The sequence below is a fragment of the Bos mutus genome, chromosome 8 (genome assembly GCF_027580195.1).
Source record: "Bos mutus isolate GX-2022 chromosome 8, NWIPB_WYAK_1.1, whole genome shotgun sequence".
Taxonomy (NCBI): domain Eukaryota; kingdom Metazoa; phylum Chordata; class Mammalia; order Artiodactyla; family Bovidae; genus Bos; species Bos mutus.
This window is the reverse complement of record NC_091624.1, coordinates 35917406-35936253: the sequence shown is the minus strand read 5'-3', so window position 1 is coordinate 35936253 and position 18848 is coordinate 35917406. Positions and strand designations below refer to the sequence as shown.

The window sequence follows — 18848 nt, the reverse complement described above, 5'->3', positions numbered from 1 at the left end:
ACATAATTAACACATTGCTTTAAAGCAAAAGGGTCCTTCAAAGAGGGTGCTTCTTCCGCTTAATGGCATCCGGTCCCATCACTTCATGGGAAATAGATGGGGAAACAGTGTCAGACTTTATTTTTCTGGGCTCCAAAATCACTGCAGATGGTGACTGCAGCCATGAAATTAAAAGACGCTTACTCCTTGGAAGGAAAGTTATGACCAACCTAGACAGCATATTCAAAAGCAAAGACATTACTTTGCCAACAAAAGTTCGTCTAGTCAAGGCTATGGTTTTCCAGTGGTCATGTATGGATGTGAGAGTTGGACTGTGAAGAAGGCTGAGCGCCAAAGAATTGATGCTTTTGAACTGTGGTGTTGGAGAAGACTCTTGAGAATCCCTTGGACTGCAAGGAAATCCAACCAGTCCATTCTGAAGGAGATCAGCCCTGGGATTTCTCGGAAGGAATGATGCTAAAGCTGAAACTCCAGTACTTTGGCCACTTCATGCGAAGAGTTGACTCATTGGAAAAGACTGATGCTGGGAGGGATTGGGGGCAGGAGGAGAAGGGGACGACAGAGGATGAGATGGCTGGATGGCATCACTGACTCGATTGACATGAGTCTGAGTGAACTCTGGGAGTTGGTGATGGACAGGGAGGCCTGGCGTGCTGCGATTCATGGTGTCGCAAAGAGTCGGACAAGACTGAGCGACTGATCTGATCTGATCTGATAATAACATGTGCTGCTATGGCCCACTCTATATTTGACATCAAAAGAAATCTGCCTTGTATTGTTGTGACAAAATGCCAGGTTACAAAACACTGTGTACAGCACGATCCTAATTTCCAACAATATTCCTACCTGTTTATCTATACAGGACGGGGGAACTGATGCTTGCTGCCGCGTGGTGTGGTAAAGTGTTATTTATTTTCTGTTTATTACTATTACATTAAAAACTAAACTAAAGCTCTTTCTAAAGCTCATTGGTTGAGGAGAAGCAAAAGGGTCAGGCCTGTAAGGGCGATGGAGAGAGGCTAGGCGAAGAGGACCGCAGATGGAGGGACGCGGGGCCCGCTTCCCTGCCTGCGGCGGGCTCCACTTATGGCACAGAGGAGAGGGGCGCAGGGGGAGGAGCAGGGAAGGGATGGAGGTGGGAGAAGGGAAAGCGGTGGGGCGCCGTGTGCGCCGGTCTCCGCGGCGATGCGGCGGGCGGAGCGCCTGGGGGCGGGGTCTGGTCCAGGGCGTGACTCGCCAGGGAAGGGGCGCGGGGTGGGGCAGGTATCGACGCCGGTGGGGCGGCGCGGAAGTGGGGCCACGCGCATTGGGGCGGGGTCCCGACGGGGGCCCCTCGGTGTCCGGTGTGCGGGCGGGGCGGGGCGGGGCGGGGTCGCGGGCGGCTCCGCCCTCCGCGGCTGGGAAGGCGGGGCGGACGGGCTCCGGAAGGCGGAGGGAAGGAACCGGATTTGGGGCGATGGAGGCGCCCAACGCGGTGCTGGTGATGGGCGTGAGCGGCTCGGGGAAGTAGGTGCTGGGGGCCAGGCTCGGGAGGCGCATTGGGGAGGCGGCGGAGGCCAGACCTGCCGCCGTTTGGGGCCCGTGGCGACTGGAGTTCCCTGGGGAGCCACCTTCCTTTCCCTTTGCCGATTAGGAAACTGAGGCCCAGAGCACCTTGCTCCCTCCCTCTCCCCACTTGCCAACCTGCTCGCTCCGGGAGCTCCTGGCCCGGGGCCACTTCCCAGACTCGGGCTCTGCATCTCTGAATTTAGGCAGCGGCGCCTGCTGGGGTAACGGGTTCTGCTTGGCCCCTGGAGCGGCCCGGGCAGGTTGTTGGGGGCCTCAAGTCAGAACAGCGTGCAGGAGAGCAAGGGACCACAGAGCACGGGCAAGCCTCCTCCCAAGCGCCTAGAGACATTTGTCAGGCTGGACAGCCCTAGCTTCCTCCTTCCTGGCCTTGGACTTTTCTGATCAGAGTTTATAAAGTGAATTTAACTTTCTAACCTACTGTGTTCCCCGCTTCAACTAGAAGTATGGAGTATTAAATATGAAGAATGCTCCAGGTTTGTGAGGAAGAAAGAGCATTCCATACCACAGAGCCCCTGGCCAGCCCAGTCTGGCCAACTTGAGGGGCCGAGGAAGCCTTTCCTGCTTAGTCCAAAGTCTAGCAGTGCCCTTTATCAGAAAAGACAGGCGGCATTCCACCAGAGGCAGCAAAAGACAACTGAAGTTTCACAGCCTCCAAAGGCTTTTCACCCTTCTAGAATGTTCTGAAGCTGGAACTGCCCATGCGGTCCAGTGTATTTCCAAGACTCCTTCTTGCTCCAGGTAGGTAGGTTTAGCTTTACAAAAATTACTGTGGCATTTGGGTGCCAAACCGGTTTGTAATGCTCCGCTCTGACCAGTCTCCTGTGAGGGGAGCATTGTGCTTTATTTCTACTGAGGGTCCTTGGTCCATCTTCAAACATGGACCAGGGACCTTCACCATGTCCCCTGGTTAAGAAGTTTGGTTAGAGTGGTAGAGAATGGTTCTTCAGTTTCCTTCTATCTCCTTTCTGCCCATCTACACCCTAGTCTAGTTAGCTCTTGTTTTAAATTATGACTGGTGGCTGACATGTTCATTCCTGGCTAATCTAACTTGGTCTTAAGTGTGATTTCTGGTGTACACAGCACTGGTTTCTCCAGCCCTGGAGTTTGGCTGGGAAGTTTAATCACCAGCAGGCTGCAACATGTCAGCCTATGCAGCCTCCATTGGCGTGAACATAATGGGAGACGTTCTGGTTCTCTCAGTCCTTAGGTCACTTTAGGGAGGACATCTCAGTGTGTCTTTTTAACACCTTGCTGATACTTTCTTAACAAAAGAGAGAACCCTTGGTAATTGACAGTATAGAATTTCTTCACAATGTTTTGTTTTCATTGTGTGCATCTTTTCAGTTACCTCCTACTTAAGGCAAGTGAGGATGGCTTCCTGTATAAGGGACGGAATGAATTTCCTTCTTTAACACATTTGTTTAATTTTAAAGAGTGAAGCAATTGAATAAAAATAACAGAGAATTGTAAAAGTGGCATGTACAACTTAGGTGAGAAGGCATGATGAACTAGGAGGAGGGTACAATAAAAAAATCCTGAAGGTTGTATGTCAGTGATTGGCATTTGGGTAATACTTCAGAAGTTGAGAGCAAGAGGGGGCTTCCTTTCTAACTCATCACTTGCCAGCCTCCATCCCTACCCCCATTGCACTAGCCATAAACCTCAAGATGGCTGAAACCAGTCTCAGTGGGCTGAGCATTATGTCCTGGGAGCTAGTAGATGCTCATTAAATATTGGCTGAGTGAAATGAGAAAGTGAATGGATAAATGTAGCTCAGTTCCCTTGTTTTGCAGGTGAGAAAACTGAGGTTTAGAGGACAAGGAGGGCGTAGTCATTTAGTGGCAGAATGGAGACTGTGGCCAGATCTCAAGCTCTGGGACCCAGGCCCTCTTCACTGACCTGTAGTTGTTAGGGTCTGAACAGAGAGCATTCAACTCCCATACTTAGTAATGAATGCTGGTAATTCTCTGAGTCCTTTATTTGAAGTGTGTGTCCCTTTTAAGTCCCAATATATTAATGCTTTTATGAGCTCCGTGAACCTTGTATGGGTGCTTAGAGGTTAAATTCCCTGTCAGACCCCTCCTCCAGTATCCTCAGTAGAATTTATCACTTTATTCAGTTGTTGTCCATGTAGTGACTGGACATGACAGTCACTAAGGCATGTCCAACTCCTTGCGACCTTCACTACTTCCTAATTTGCTCAGATTCATGTCCATTCAGTCCTTGATGCTACCCAACCATCTCATCCTGTTCTTTTTCAAAAAATAATTATCTACAAAACAGGGACAAAAAAAAAAAAAAAACTTCAGGAGTTTAATGAGATCTTAGGTATTGCTTTTGGGGGAAAATTTAGTGAAAACTGGATAATTATTTAAATTCCTGGAGAAAACTAAAGCCATGCTCTAGACTCCAGGGTGAGGAGCACATGTCTCAGTTTCAGTATTGTAAGTTGTTGGTGTTTAATACCGGTGGGGCAGCCATGTGCTTCCCACGGCTCCTTGGATGGAAGAGGCAGATGGGGGAAGGGTAGTCACATGGCATCTGTGTCCTCTCCACAGATCCACCGTGGGCGCCCTGCTGGCATCTGAGGTAACCTGTGCTAACACCTCCCAGCTGCAAGTCTCATCTTGTCTCATTGCTTCTGGCCTGCGTGGTTTGTAAAGTCACCTCAGACACCTCCACAAAGCTTGTGAAACCGCCTGGAGCAATTTTGTCTCTTTCCTTGGTCATGGAAAATAATGATGAATGAAAAAAACAGCTGCAGCAACCCAGGGGCGGGATTAGTGAAGCATCCTTACAGACCTCCCTGCTCCTGCACCTGGGTGGAGGAGGGATGGTCTGTGTGGCTGCTGGTGGGAAAGAGGGTGGCCAGGTTGTTTCTACACCTGCTGTTAGTATTAGGAACCCACAGTGCCCATCACATGGGCCGCATGACCTGCTGTGTACCCTCTTTCACTTTGTTCTTAAAGCTAGGATGGAAATTCTACGATGCAGATGACTACCACCCAGAGGAAAATCTCATGAAGATGCAAAAAGGGATACCGCTGAATGACGAGGTAAGGTGCACTGTCTGTTTTTATTTCCAACGCATGTCCCAGCCGAGGATGCAGGTGAAGATGCCTGCACACTTGGGGCAGTAGAGTTCCTGAGTCACGCACTCAAGACAGTGCTCCAGAAGCCAGGTGCACAGCAGGCCTGCCATGTATGTGAGCTGTGGCCCTGAACTCCTGTCTAAACTCTACACTGGCATCAGGATTGATGCCACCATCAGCCCCAGCTCGGCAGGATCTGCCAGAACACTTTGTTGAGGGATTTGAATCTGCAGAGAGTAATTCCTCTGTGGCTTATACGTGTGCAAGTTCACCTTTTCTTCTCAGGACCTACCAGCCTACCCTCTCCAGGCCGTGGTGCCCACCCCAAAGCTAGAGTGATCTTTGCAAACTCAAATGGCCTTCTGGAGGTTTCCCATTATCTCAGCGTCAAGACCAGACACATAAACTCCTACACGTACATGGTCAGGCCAAATTGGCAGTGCCCCACCCCTGTGTCTTTGGGTGCACCCCACCCTCCCACATACCACCCCCACTCGTCTACCCCCGTCTCTACTGGAGCTGTCCTGGCCCTTTTCAGTGGCTCTGCTGCCATGCTCCTCCCCCAGGGCCTCTGTGTCTGCTGTTCCCACTGTGAGGAACGCGCCTCCCCATTCCTCTCAGTTACCTGCTCATGCATCTCGTCTCAGCAGCTGTGCCCCTTCTTCAGGGAACCTCGCCCTGACTTCTAGATAAAACCTCCTCTAATGGACTCTCATGGCAGCATATCCCTTATCATCCATGTCCCAGTTGTAACATGGCATGTGATGGTGTGAGAATTTGATTAATATTTGTCCCTGTAACTAGATTTTACCTCCAAAAGGACAGGCACTGTGGCCATTTCTGTTAACCATTATATATCCCCAGAGCCTGACACACAGTGTGTATCAGAAAATATTTGTGGCAAATTTGTGAATGAAAGAGTAAGTGAAAGAATGGACGGCCTGACATCTCATTCCTTTATGCACCATTGTGAGGGCCTTTTCTAGAGGGTCTTTCTCAAACCAGAGTCACAAACTGTGGATTCATAGAACTAGCTGTCACCCGGGAGAGACTGAGCACAGGGCCTAGGGTGGGTCCACAGAGCAGCTGGCAGCAGGGGCCCCAGGCAGGTCCACATGCCAAGGGTGTCCAAAGGACCGGTATTGAGATGAAACTGGCCAAAGAGCAACACTGGTGTTTGTACCATGAACTCGGCTCCCCCAGGTTGTGCTCCACTTTCTTCTCTTTGTCCTGCCTTGAAGGACTGAAGTCACTAACCCCTATTAGGTCTAATTCTAGAGCACTCTGAGGGTTTCTGTTTGTTTCAGGAAGTGCTCCCCAAGTTTAAACATTGAACCATCAAAATTTAAGTTCACAGCATTTGACTTTAGAAGGTGGGAGGAGAGCAGCCAAAAGGAGATACGGAGTAACAACTTAAACATAACAATGATACTGTACTAGAGATAATAAACATAACGTAGATAACCTGGCCCCACCACTGAGCTTGTGTGACTTTTGGCAAATGGCTTGGTCTCTCTTTGCCTCATTTTCCTCCTGTGAAGTAGGAATGGTGACAAGATCTATTTTATTGGGTCCTTGAGAGGATTAGATAAAATGAAAAGTGTGCACAGAGACATACCTGACGCATTCAGTGAATATCACTTCTTACTGTTGTTGTTAATACCGTATCTATATATGCATACATGTAATACATCATTTCTGTGGAGTGTGTAAAGTGTGACCGTGCTAGGGTTATTTTCTTTTTCCCCTTGCTGAGTACAAAATTAAAGAACAAAGTAAAGCAACCCCAAATGGACAGATTTTTATAATGGCATTTAAGCATCGTTCCTCTTACTCACAAGTGAGCCTTGTTAAGTGAGCAGTATTGATGGGGCTAGGGGCTGAGGAGAATTGAGAAGAGGAATTTATTGTACAGAAGAAAAGGTTATCAATTACTGGAAGAAACATAACGAGTTACTAAATATATTCAGAGGAAGCTATACAAGTTTTCCTGACATTGGATGAAGCAGAGAGGAATGCAGTAAAACAGCAAATGGCTACCATTTTTGATGAGAGCCCAGTGAGTGGGTGTGGGTGAGCGAAGGTGTGGGTCACAGCTGAGCTGGCACCACCACCTCCTCATTGCCCTGGCAACCAGCCCGCAGGCTCCCGTCCCCCAGAGGATACTGTGCTGAGCATCAGGTAGACTGTTAGAGGCAGAGGTAATGGTATGCCTTGGGGGAGATTCTCAGGATGGTTTGGGGAGGTCCATGAGGTCACTGAGAGTCAGACACAACTGAGTAACACATACACACACATTGTACTCAGAAGGCTAAGATTTGAAGACAAAGAACCTGAGCTGAATACACCAAGGGCACCTTAAGGCTATTTCAGTTAAGTGTAAACTCCAGTTCTGGGATTGCACTGCCATACTTCAAGTGTTCAAAAGCCACATGTGGCTGGTGGCTGCTAATCCAGACGGCGCAGGTAGAGAACATTTCTATCAGGGCAGGAAGCTCTGCTGGACAGCGCTGGTGGAGAAAGACATGCCACCCAGGCAGGGATGCATGGTTGACATGATGAGATAATGATTTCCAAGCTGTCCGTCAGTGAGTCTCCCTGATGTGCCAGGTCCATGCTGTTCTGGCAGCCCATGGGGTGACACTTGAGCAGACTTCAACCTCAGAGTCTATTTAAAAGAGAGGTTTTGGACAGTTTTGTTGCTGATTACAAATATAATACTTACCCTGTATAAAACAGTTGACCGATGACTACAAATTCTTTCACAGAATATATCACCCTTGGTTGCATCTTCCAAAAATACCTACTAATTGAATTTTATGTATATACCCATCTTTTGGGGGTATATATTTTGTTTATATGCATTTTTGCCCTCTGTGGGCTTAGGTTCACTTTTGCACCAGATTAAACCGGTCCCTCACCTCCACTGCTCCGCTCCCACTTGCCTTGCCCTCTGTCCACCTCCCCCAGCAATGCTGGGCACACTCCTCTTCCATCTGTTCCTCTGAGCGCCTGCCCTTTAATTGTCATCCCCTTCCAGAAGACACTTTCTCTTTCTAGGTAGGCCAAGGAAGCGTTCTCTGTCCTCATGATGCTCTGATTTAGCCCTCAGTGCTTAAGCCCTGGGCTGGGGGCTCAGGGTCCACTGCACCCCTATCCCTGCATGTAGGGACTGTCGGGAGTGAAGGGACCTAGAATAGCAATCCAGTAAGCTTGGATGCTCATCTGGATTATGTTGTTTCCTCCTCTCTTTCCTCTAAGACTTTCTGTGTTTGACTTCACTAATTATGATATTGTCTGTAGTATTTACACACAGAATGCAGTGAATTTGCTCTAGTATCTCTGTTTGGCCTCGGTTTCTGCCTCTGTGAAGAGGAAATCTCAGTCATCCCCTTTCTTCACAAACATTATGAATACAAAATTTGGATCTCATGTGTCCAAGTTCTCCCTAAGACCTGACAGTAAAGGCCAAACTCCTTAGCAGCTCACTCAGAGTCTTGACTATCTAGTCCTGACAGTTTCTCCTTACCCTCGTCACAAAGCAACTCCCACACCTGGTCGGCAGTGCTAAGCTCCTGCCTCATCCATTTACTGTAGAGTCTTGGCAAAGCATCTTTAATATTTAATACTCCCAGTCTTACCCTGCCCTCTGCTTGGCAGGCCCTGCTTCCATTAAAATCCTCTTTATCCTTGAAGATTTAGTCTTCCTAGGCCCTGATCAAAATTGATCTCTCCCTCTACTCTCCACTTAGAGCCCTTCTTAGTATATCCCTTGGAGCCCTCATCTCTGCCTTACGTGTAGTTTAACTGATAGATACCCATCATCAGGCTGTGACCCCCTTGAGGACAGGAACTACACCATTCATATTATATTCCCAGTGCTCTGTATGGCGCTTTGCACATATTAAATATTCATTATTTGTGGAATTAGAATCTACTGCATACCAAATTCATTTATTAAAGGTCTTTTCCAGATTCAAAGTTGGAAACTGATGCCATTTATTGCAGCTATAAAATCAGCCCAAAAAAATAATGTTTAAAATGACTCCTTTTCCTCTTTAAATCCCAAAGCAGATCAGTGAATTACATGATTCCCCCATTTTGCAGATGAACAAAGGGAGGCACAGAGAAGTAACTTGAGCAAAAGCACAGAGTCAAGGGGATCTAACCTCTAAGACCCTACTTTTTCTACTGTGTTAAAGGCCCTGATACTCCTCACACACCTAGTCTATGAGAAATGAATCAGGGTTGTTTAAATGGAGATGGAAAGGGTGAAAGCGAGGGTGATATAGAGCAGGAGCGAGGCGTGGCCCTCAGACAGCACATCCCTTGGAGGGATCTAGGCCTGGATGGGTACATGAGGCAGGTGACGCCTTGCTTCACACAGACCAGGGGTGAGAATGCTGGTGTCCCGCCTGGGAATTCACGTAGCACCTGGAGCGACTCTGGAAGAACTCTCTCCTTGTGGCCCCCTGTGGGCCTCTAGGGAAGGAACCCAACTGTGTAATAACTGTGACTCAATACTTGGAAACTAAGGTAAAATAAAGTTGAAAGTACTTCATTGCTATCTCCAGCCTTCTCATTGATTCTGTGGCTGGTGGACCCAGACCTTACTGGTGCTGTGAATAAACTGGTCCAACATGCATTCTGATTGGGCAGGTGTCTGAAGGCATCTATTTCTGTTTTATATTTCCATTTATTAGTTTTCATGGTTGAGCTTCTGAGGAATTTATTGTGACTAAGTGAAGCTACATGCACAATTCTCAGCTAAGGCACGTATTTAGACAGCAGGATTCAAAGTTCTGTTTACCTGTACAAAGGGTAGGAAGTTTATTACCCAAATATGTTTGTTTTTTTTTTTAATTCACTTGTTTCATCCTTATTGTGAAATATTTCAGGCATGCAGAAAATATAATGACTAATAAAGTCAATATCCAGCTTAATGCAATAACATGTGTTTCCTAAGCCATAAAATAATACAGAGATTGATCTCTGTACAGAGATTTGGTGCTGATGAGCTGGAGGAAGTGTGCAATCTAGTTAAAATAACAAAACACAAGGTTGCTCCTCTGATAGTGGGAAGAAAAGGTAAGATAGCTAAAGTACTAGGAATTAAACAAATTATCCCCCTTCCTTGGTGCATCCAAAGCCACTATGAACCTTTTACTCGTGCAGAAGTACAGCTCATTTTTTGTTGTGTTTTCATCTGTGAATCAGTCCTAGTGCATCATTATAATTGCTTCTTGAACTCTTTAAGTAGGTACGGGAATACTGAATATGTGAATTAGCATTTGACCATCTGAACCTTCCAACTTGGAGAAGGGCATGGCAAACCCCTCCAGTATTCCTGCCTGGAGAACTCCATGGACAGAGGAGCCTGGCAAGCTATACAGTCCATGGGCTCGCAAACAGTCGGACACGACTGAGCGACCTTCCTACTACCTCTTCCAAACCAAGCATTCCTGCTGAATGGAGATCAGCACTAGTCTAAGGATTTTGTTTCACCTAGAGACATGCACAGTGACAGGGATGCATTGTGGAAACGGCTGCCCGACTACCCAGATGGGACCAGGGTAGTCAGGCTCTGTCTTGCTGGCTCAACCCCTGATACTGTCAACACATTGAACACAGGTTCATGTCTCGTATGAGAACCCCACTAGTCAGGGTCACAAGATTTCTACATAAATGCCAGTTGATTAACTTACAAGAAGAAATTTAACTGCCACGTGGCCCATAACACATCAATCTGATTTCAGAAGCCAAAATGCAGTCAGGTATCTCAGTGAACATGCAATCAAAAGAGTAAGAGAGTTAAAGCTTAGGTTTCTAATGGTGTGAGACCACCCACCCCATCAGAGAGACGTTTGCTAATGAGAACATGATATTTGAAGTCGTAAGGCCAGAACGCCATGGCCTCTGGACAGTACTCTGCTGTCTAATCCTATAGTGTTCCTGCTGGACATTCACGCCCAAGCCTCACGTGCTTCCTCTATGTGTGTGAAAATACATAGTTGGATCATAGTGATGCACTGCTAGCCTGAGGGTCATTGTTTACTTCTTCAGATGAGTTTAAACATCTCTGTCCCTTTCTATTAAGTGTTGATCTTTAAAGCCTTAAAGAAAAAGCTTCTTTCCTTCTTTTCCAAGTGCTTAGAAAGATACCTCACTGTGGCCCCCATATGCTGTAAGAAGACTCCTTAACTTTATAGAAGTTGACATCATTTCTTAAACTTGAAGCCGGACACCTCTATTTACATGTGAAACACACTGAAGTTAGTCCCATTAATGATTAGTATACCACTTTACCAAGTAAGTTGCCTGTGCAGCCCTTCCTGTGGGTTTGAAAGGCACCATATCTTTGTAGGTCTGGGTCCTAGGTACGAAACTGCTCATGCTGACATGTGAGTCTTTAAGGCCCAGTCACCCTGCTCTGCTGCAGCCTTCTGTTGGAGAAGCTGTTTTGGAAGATATAGCCAGGAGGTTTAAAAAAAAAATTTTTAAGGTCTTTGGATAAATGATAGTGTTTTCTTTTTTATCCCTGTTCATGAATGTAGTAGAAAAGCTTAGCTGTTCACAATGAGGATACAGAAGAGAAAGGAATTTAGAAAGTTGGGTGCAAATGGAATCTTAGAAGTTAAACTCAGGGTGATCGTGTGTAGAGTATTGAAAGAAAGGACCCAGGATCGTGTCTGGGTCTCCCTAAGCACACAACAGATCCTTGCAAATGGACGAAGGAAAGAGAAATCCAAATCTGGGCTTGAGTTGGCAGCTTTCCCATGGGCAGTTTTCCGTCATAAAATACTGCACGGCTCAGTAAGTCCAGCTAGTTTTCCCCACTACCTACGGGGGAGCCTGGTGGGCTGCCGTCTGTGGGGTCGCACAGAGTCAGACACGACTGAAGTGACTTAGCAGCAGCAGCAGCATAACCCTTGACAGTCTTCTTCCCTGACCCCCATCATAAGTCTAGAAAATACTGTGTTACGGTGGCAATTTCAGGTTCCATAAGTATAGCTGCTACAACTTTTTTTCTCCTCACAGACTTCTCTAGAACATTTAGTTTTTTAGTATGATGTCAGAAAATCTTGCCAAGAATAAGTCTTAAACATATACACTTTTCCAGGAGCATGTAAGTCTCCCCATAGAGCACAAAATTCTTTATGGTCTGCAAGTTTATTAGAACTGGTAAGCCTCATCATCTTGTTACTTTGTTTAGAAATAACCACACTGGGTCCACTGAGTACTCAGACAAGTGCTAACATAAACAAGGCTTTCCTGAAATACATTTGAGCTATCCTGTGTACACTGTAGTAGCTGTTATAATTTGAGTAATAGTATCTGTGAATTATGTAGTTATTGTTATTTAAGATACCATTCATGTAAGTTTGGTAATAGTTGTCATTTGATCTCTGTCTTCGGCAGATATTATAGTTGTAACATTTGAACTTCTAAGTAGTCTTTGATTGAGTAATGTGTACACAGAAGTAAAGTCTTTAAAGAATTATGTGACTAATAAAACTTCCAGGACTCTTAACCCAATATTAGCACACAGTGCTTTTAAAAAATATTATTTAATATGAAAAGATACATATAATGAAAAAATGTTAACTGTGTATGTGTGTGTAGCATGTGTGCATGGAGTATGTGTGTGCACAAAATCCTTCTCTGCTTCCTGACAAGGGTGGATCCTAGTAACTAGAAGGTCTTTAGTTTGCTGAGCACAGAGCGATGGCCTTGGTGGAATGAAACTTTTTCTCTGTATCTCCACTGGGTGGTTGAAGGAGAGGGCAGCAGCAGGAGAGAAAGAGTATATACTAGCTCACTGGTCTCTTCTTATAAGGGCACTAATCCCATCATGAGGACCTCATTCTCATGACCTCATCTAAACCTGATTACCTCCAAATATTCTTACATGGGGGATATGAATTTTAGGGAAATAAAAACATTCAGTCCATAAAAATAATATATTGTATACAAGCTGTTTCAAAGAAGAGAAAAAAGAAGGAAAGCTGCCCTACTTATTTTTAGGAGGCAGGGATAACCTTGATACCAAAATTTAATATGGACTACACAAGAAAACAAATGCAAGTCAATCTCAATTATACAAATACAAAAATCTAGATAAAATGGTAGTCAAATGTTAAGAGCAAGGACTTTTAAAGATGCATCATGGGGACTTGCCTGGTGGTCCAGTGGATAAGACTCGACGCTCCCAATGCAGGGCTGGGTTCAGTTCTTGTTTGGAGAACCAAGAGCCCACATACCACAACCAAGCCTGCACACCACAAGTTGAGAGCCTGCATGCCACAATGAAGACCCAAAGCAGCCGAAAAAAAAGTCTTAAATAATAAAGACATCATCTTTCTTGAATATGCATCAAAATGATAAAGGATAGGCATTGGGACATATAGAAGACCAGATTGTGAGCTGAAAAATCATTAAAGCTGGGTTATGAGTACAGAGAAGTTTGTTTTGTACCATTTTGTCTCTTTTTGTATATGTTTTAAATTCACATAATAAAAAGTTGGGGTTTTTTTTTGTAATGCATTGTGGCCAATCAGTATTTACCCCAGGGGAACTTCTTTGTGTAACACTCTAGGGTGTCCTATGTAAACTTCTTCTGCCTTCTCTGGAAAAATACAAAATTATCACGATACTTTTATCTGAAAGCAGCTTTGTTTTTAGAGGATTTGAAGAATAGGACCAGGGGGCAGCTGACTTAAGAGTTTCTATGAATAACTCTCTGCATTTGAGATCAGAAGCACCTGAAGAATTATGCAAATACAATTAAAGATCTGTTAAGTGTATCAGAAAATGGCAACCCACTTTGGTATCCTTGCCTGGAGAATCCCCATGGACAGAGGAGCCTGGCAGTCGCAGAGTCAAACACGACTTAGCACACACACACCCAAACATATCAGAACCAAAGAAAGTGTATTTATAAAGTGTATTTATAATGGGGAGATTGAAATGGGGGGGTTACATACTGGCATTTTAGGGTAATTTTTATCATTGTGGAAAGAACCTGACACCTGGACCAGGAACATGATTCTGTGCTGAACTGCCCAGTGACAATTCCTCAGCCTCCTCCTCAAAACCACTGAGATTTCTCTGGACCTTAACATTGATGAACATGATGAACATGTTTCTGTACAAATAAACAATATCTGGAAAAGCCACTTTGGTTTGTTTTAATTTCAGGACAGAATTCCATGGCTCTGCAAATTGCATGACGTTTTACGAAGGTAAGAGAACGTCAGACCCCAGATAAGCCAGTGAGTAAAGGAAACCACTCTTGAAATCATAACTGACTAATGATAAAGGATACCAGAAATGAAACGCACCTCCATCTGGTGACTAACAATGACTTTTAATCAGCCACAGAGTGTTGGGTTCTAGAGTCAGCCTTCTAGACAACTTCATAATTACTAGCTGGGAATTTTACTCAGCAACTTGGCTTCCATAAACCTGTTTATTCTTCTGAAAAATAGGGACATAGTTCCTACTCACAACAGTCCTTACAGATTGTCGTGAGGAATTAGTGAATAAGTGTGGGTAGCACTTAGAATGGTACCTAATATATATGAAGTGAAGTGAAGTCACTCAGTCGTGTCCGACTCTTTGCGACCCCATGGACTGTAGCCTACCACGCTCCTCGGTCCATGGGATTTTCCAGGCAAGAGTACTAGAGTGGGTTGCCATTTCCTTCTCCAGAGGATCTTCCCAACCCAGGGATAGAACCTGGGTCTCCCGCGTTGTAAGCAGATGCTTTACCATCTGAGCCACCAGGGAAGTCTACCTAATATATATAGTAAGTCCTAAATAAAATAATAATGTTGTTATAGCCATATCTTAGCCACCACTTGTATTGCCTCCTACTTCAAGTTCTGACAACCAGGAAGATCTGGGGTCATTTGCAAATCAACAGATAACTCGCTACCAGAACTGAAATCTCAAACTGTCCAGCTCTGTAGCATGCCTCTGAGCAAACGACCCTCTTCTCTCATCTGTGGGTCTGGCCTGTGGGAATCCTGGTTGGGACATGGAAGATAAAGGAGTGGCAGTGAATGAGTTCCAAATCTTGCTTTCTAAGATGAAGTCATGTTTTATAAATCTAAAACCACTTGAGCCATATGACATTATACTTATTAAAAATTCAGTTTACATTTTTTTTAAAACACCACACAGACGTGGCTGGCAGTCCTGTCTTTGTATGGGTTTAGGGTTTTAAGGTTTTTGGGTTTTAGGATTTGAGAACTCCTACCCAACTGGGTCTGTAACATAAATAGACTCGTCAGATCAAAGATTCTGACCTGTGATGGAAGCCAAAGTGAAGAGTCTCAGGAGAGCGGAGATCAGACCTCCAGGCTCAGAACTAACAAGCTCTCACTCATGCCCTTGAGAAGAGCTGGGAGGCTCAAGTACATTGGTTTGTTGCTGATGACACACTCCATCCACTGGGTCTCCAGTCTACGATGGCCATAGATCAAGGCAGACCCCTTCAGAATTCTTAGTTCTCAGTTCTGAACTGAAATCTCTACTAAGTACCCAAGCCAGCATTGACCCTTGACAACTTTATTTAGTTCCTTCCTGGCTCCAAGAAGACAACGGTATACATCAGCTTAGTGGTAGGGGGGCTCATCCTCATGTATGGTCTTGGACCACACTGGTTTTCCCTTCAGTACAGTTCAGTCACTCAGTTGTGTCTGACTCCTTGTGACCCCATGAACTACAGGACGCCAGGCTTCCCTGTCCATCACCAATTCCCAGAGCCTACTCAAACTCCTGTCCATCACATTGGTGATGCCATCCAGCCATCTCATCCTCTGTCGTCCCCTTCTCCCACTGTCAATCTTCCCCAGCATCAGGGTCTTTTCCAATGAGTCAGTTCTTCACATCAGGTGGCCAAAGTATTGGGAGTTTCAGCTTCAGCATCAGTCCTTTCGATGAATATTCAGGACTGATTTCCTTTAGGATGGACTGGTTGGATCTTGCAGTCCAGGTGACTCTCAAGAGTCTTCTCCAACACCACGGTTCAAAAGCATCGGATCTTCCATGCTCAGCTTTCTTAATAGTCCAACTCTCACATCCATACATGACTACTGGAAAAACCATAGCTTTGACTAGACAGACCTTTGTTGGTAAAGTAATGTCTCTGCATTATAATATGCTGTTTAGGTTTTCCCTTATTGGTGCCTTGTCAATCTACCTCTATTTCTGGCTCGGGTTTTTCTCTTAGTTTTCAGCATCTCTGAAAACTACTCACTTTCTGCTCACCTTGAAAACAGAGGGACTGGTGCTCTCTTTTTTCCTGCTTTCTCCGCTCTGCATGGGTAACTTCCCCAGATTCTTCCAGCATACTGCAGAGTAGGAATGGAGAAAATCTGAGGAGAGCCTGAGCCATGCTGTGTGGGGGACACAGGTGCCTGCCAGCAGCCACCCATGTCCACAGGTGCTGGCTCAGTCACATCCTATAGCCAAGGGGCAGAGCTGATACTTACTCAGCACTTCCTGTGTGCTGGGCACCATGATAAACTTCCATACCACAGTTCTGTGGGCAGGTACTCTTGAGTAGCCACATTTAAGAGATGATGAACTGATGGTCCTAAAGTAAATCAGTCCTGAATATTCATTGGAAGGACTGATGCTGAAGTTGAAACTCCAGTACTTTGGCCACCTGATGCGAAGAGCTAACTCACTGGAAAAGACCCTGATGCTGGGAAAGACTGAAGGCAGGAGGAGAAGGGGACGACAGAGGATGAGATGGCTGGATGGCATCACTGACTCAATGGACATGAGTTTGAGTAAACTCCAGGAGTTGGTGATAGACAGGAAGGCCTGGCGTGCTGCAGTCCATAGGGTCACAAAGAGTTGGACACAACTGAGTGAGTGAACTGAACTGAACTGATGCTCAGAGAGGTAAACACATCACCCAAGAGGGCTCACTAGTGGAAGGTCTTTACCTCAAAACCAAGACTGCCTGATACTTGGCCACCATTTGTAACACCTTCCACTGTCAGAGAAGTGGGACTGAAGGCCTCAGCCTAGGCTTGACACCAATTATTTTAAATGTCTTCACTCTTTGGGATCTCCCCAGGTTTGTTTTTTTTTTTTTTTAACAGAGATGTAGCCTCTGGACAGCATGTAGTTCTAGCCTGTTCAGCTCTGAAGAAGGTATACAGAGACATCTTAATACAAGGAAAAGATGATGCACCTCTGAAGTGTGATGACTCGGGAAGGAAGAAAAGCCAGTTGAGGTGAAGCTCCTTGTGGTCCATCTGACTGGGTCATTTGACATCATCTCTGGACGCTTACTCAGAAGAAAAGATCATTTTATGCCCCCTGAGTTACTGCAGTCCCAATTCGATACTCTGGAGACCCCATCAGCTCCAGAAAGCTTTATCCAAATCAATGTGGACAAAAATCTTTCAGAGATAATTGCTACAATTATGGAAACTCTAAAATGAAATGAGAATCATTTGTATCAATGGTCCAGACCCATCAGGTGTAACTCTTGTCTCCCATCCCAAACCATGTTCTCTCCAGATTCTTCTTAAGGTGAATAAACCACAGTGTGTTGAGATATTGTTCAGGTGGATTTTGGGTAATCTGGGAGACTTATCATCATGCTGTAGCACATTCAGAGAAATGGAGTGGAAACTTTGAAAGTGAAGCTTCACTGAAGTTTAAATTCATGTAACCCAATCAAATGATCAGAGGAAATTCTATAATCAAAGCTGTAAACCCTGACCTTATTTAGAACATTCTTGATCATGCTTTTACTTGGACAAATAAATGAAACTTGGCTATCCTTGGCACCCTCTGGAGACTGGTCTCAGGAGTAGAGAAGCATACAGAATTGACCACTCACCACACACCTGTGGTTCCGTTACACCACACACCTCTTCATCCTCTCTTTGGGCCATTTCAAAGTAAATAAAAAGCACATACAGTTCATGGATTAAAAAAAAAATTGCAAAGGTGGAATTTGAGTGAATGAAGTGCAGGACTGTCTGCCCCCAGTCCCTACTCCACTTTACAGACTCTTGTGAGACCAGGCTAGTATTAACCTGCCCCCTTCCTGCTATAAAAGCTGTGGCTGGTGGACACTAGGCAGGTGAGGGAGGAACACCAGAGCTGCTGTGGCCAAAACCTGACAGGAAAACGTTCCAGCAGGCGGCGTTACGCCAGTGGCAGCCAGGTCAGGCGAGGCGATGGGGGGCTTAGAGGTGCTCATGTGTTGCTGGCATGCAGCTTACCAGGCGCCAGTGGGGAAAGTTGGAATGTGGCCAGCCTGGGCTGGGTTTGAGCACTTCCCTGACAGGGCTCCAGGAAGAAGCATCCTTATCCCTCTATCTAATCAGGGCCACAAGAACCAGCTGCTTTTCAGGCCTTGGTTGATTCTGGCCAGAAAGTAAGTTTTGGAACCAATTCCGTTTTCTTTCACAAGAATATGCAATTTTTTGTCTCAGGAACCACAAACAAAATATATGCGTATGGTGCCAGTGGAATAAAAGGGCCCTTCTTGGACGAATCTTGCCTAAGAAAATGTAGAGCCATGGATTTTCCTGACAGACTATTTGGGGCACCTCTTGCCTGGCTTCAGTTCACATCAGCATTCATACTCAGGGTCTAGGCCCTTAAACTGTTCAGTCAATATGCTCTGGCTGGACGAGAGTCACCCCCAGCTGGAGAGAAAGGACTCGGTCAGTTCAGTGTACTCAGTGAGTACTGTGAGGAGCACTCTGGAGGGCTTGAGCACCTGCAACACAAAGCCCTGGCTCTCAGGGAGCCCAGGTTGGGGTGCACAGATAGGGCATCTCATATCCTCTAGTACCAGCTAGAGTTCTCAGTGAAGGCAGTTCTTCACAAGAAAGAACTGATTTTCAAATATCCTCCTGGATCTTCTTGCGCACATGCTAAGTCACTTCAGTCGTGTCCAACTCTGTAACCCGCCAGGCTCCTCTGTCCATGGGATTCTCCAGGCAAGAATACTGGAGTGCATTGCTATGCCCTCCTCCAGGAAATCGTCTCAACCCAGGGATTGAACCCATGTCTCTTTCGTCTCCATTGGCAGGCAGATTCTTTACCGCTAGCACCACCTGGGGAGGCCAAACCTTCACAGAGATCAAATGAAAAAGGCTAAGGCTGTTTAAAGAAGCACTGAACCTAACTCTGCTTTATACATAA

General features: G+C 45.6%; 1 protein-coding gene across 1 annotated transcript; it reads left to right on the top strand.

The window, feature by feature from the left end:
• The first annotated feature begins 1388 nt into the window (after nucleotides 1–1388).
• Nucleotides 1389–17492, top strand: IDNK (IDNK gluconokinase). The gene is given in 6 exon segments (XM_070375419.1): nucleotides 1389–1506; nucleotides 4128–4158; nucleotides 4539–4625; nucleotides 13860–13903; nucleotides 16781–16887; nucleotides 16890–17492. Coding segments are annotated over 6 exon segments (555 nt in total). The 5' UTR covers nucleotides 1389–1456; the 3' UTR covers nucleotides 17126–17492.
• Nucleotides 17493–18848: the final 1356 nt, after the last annotated feature.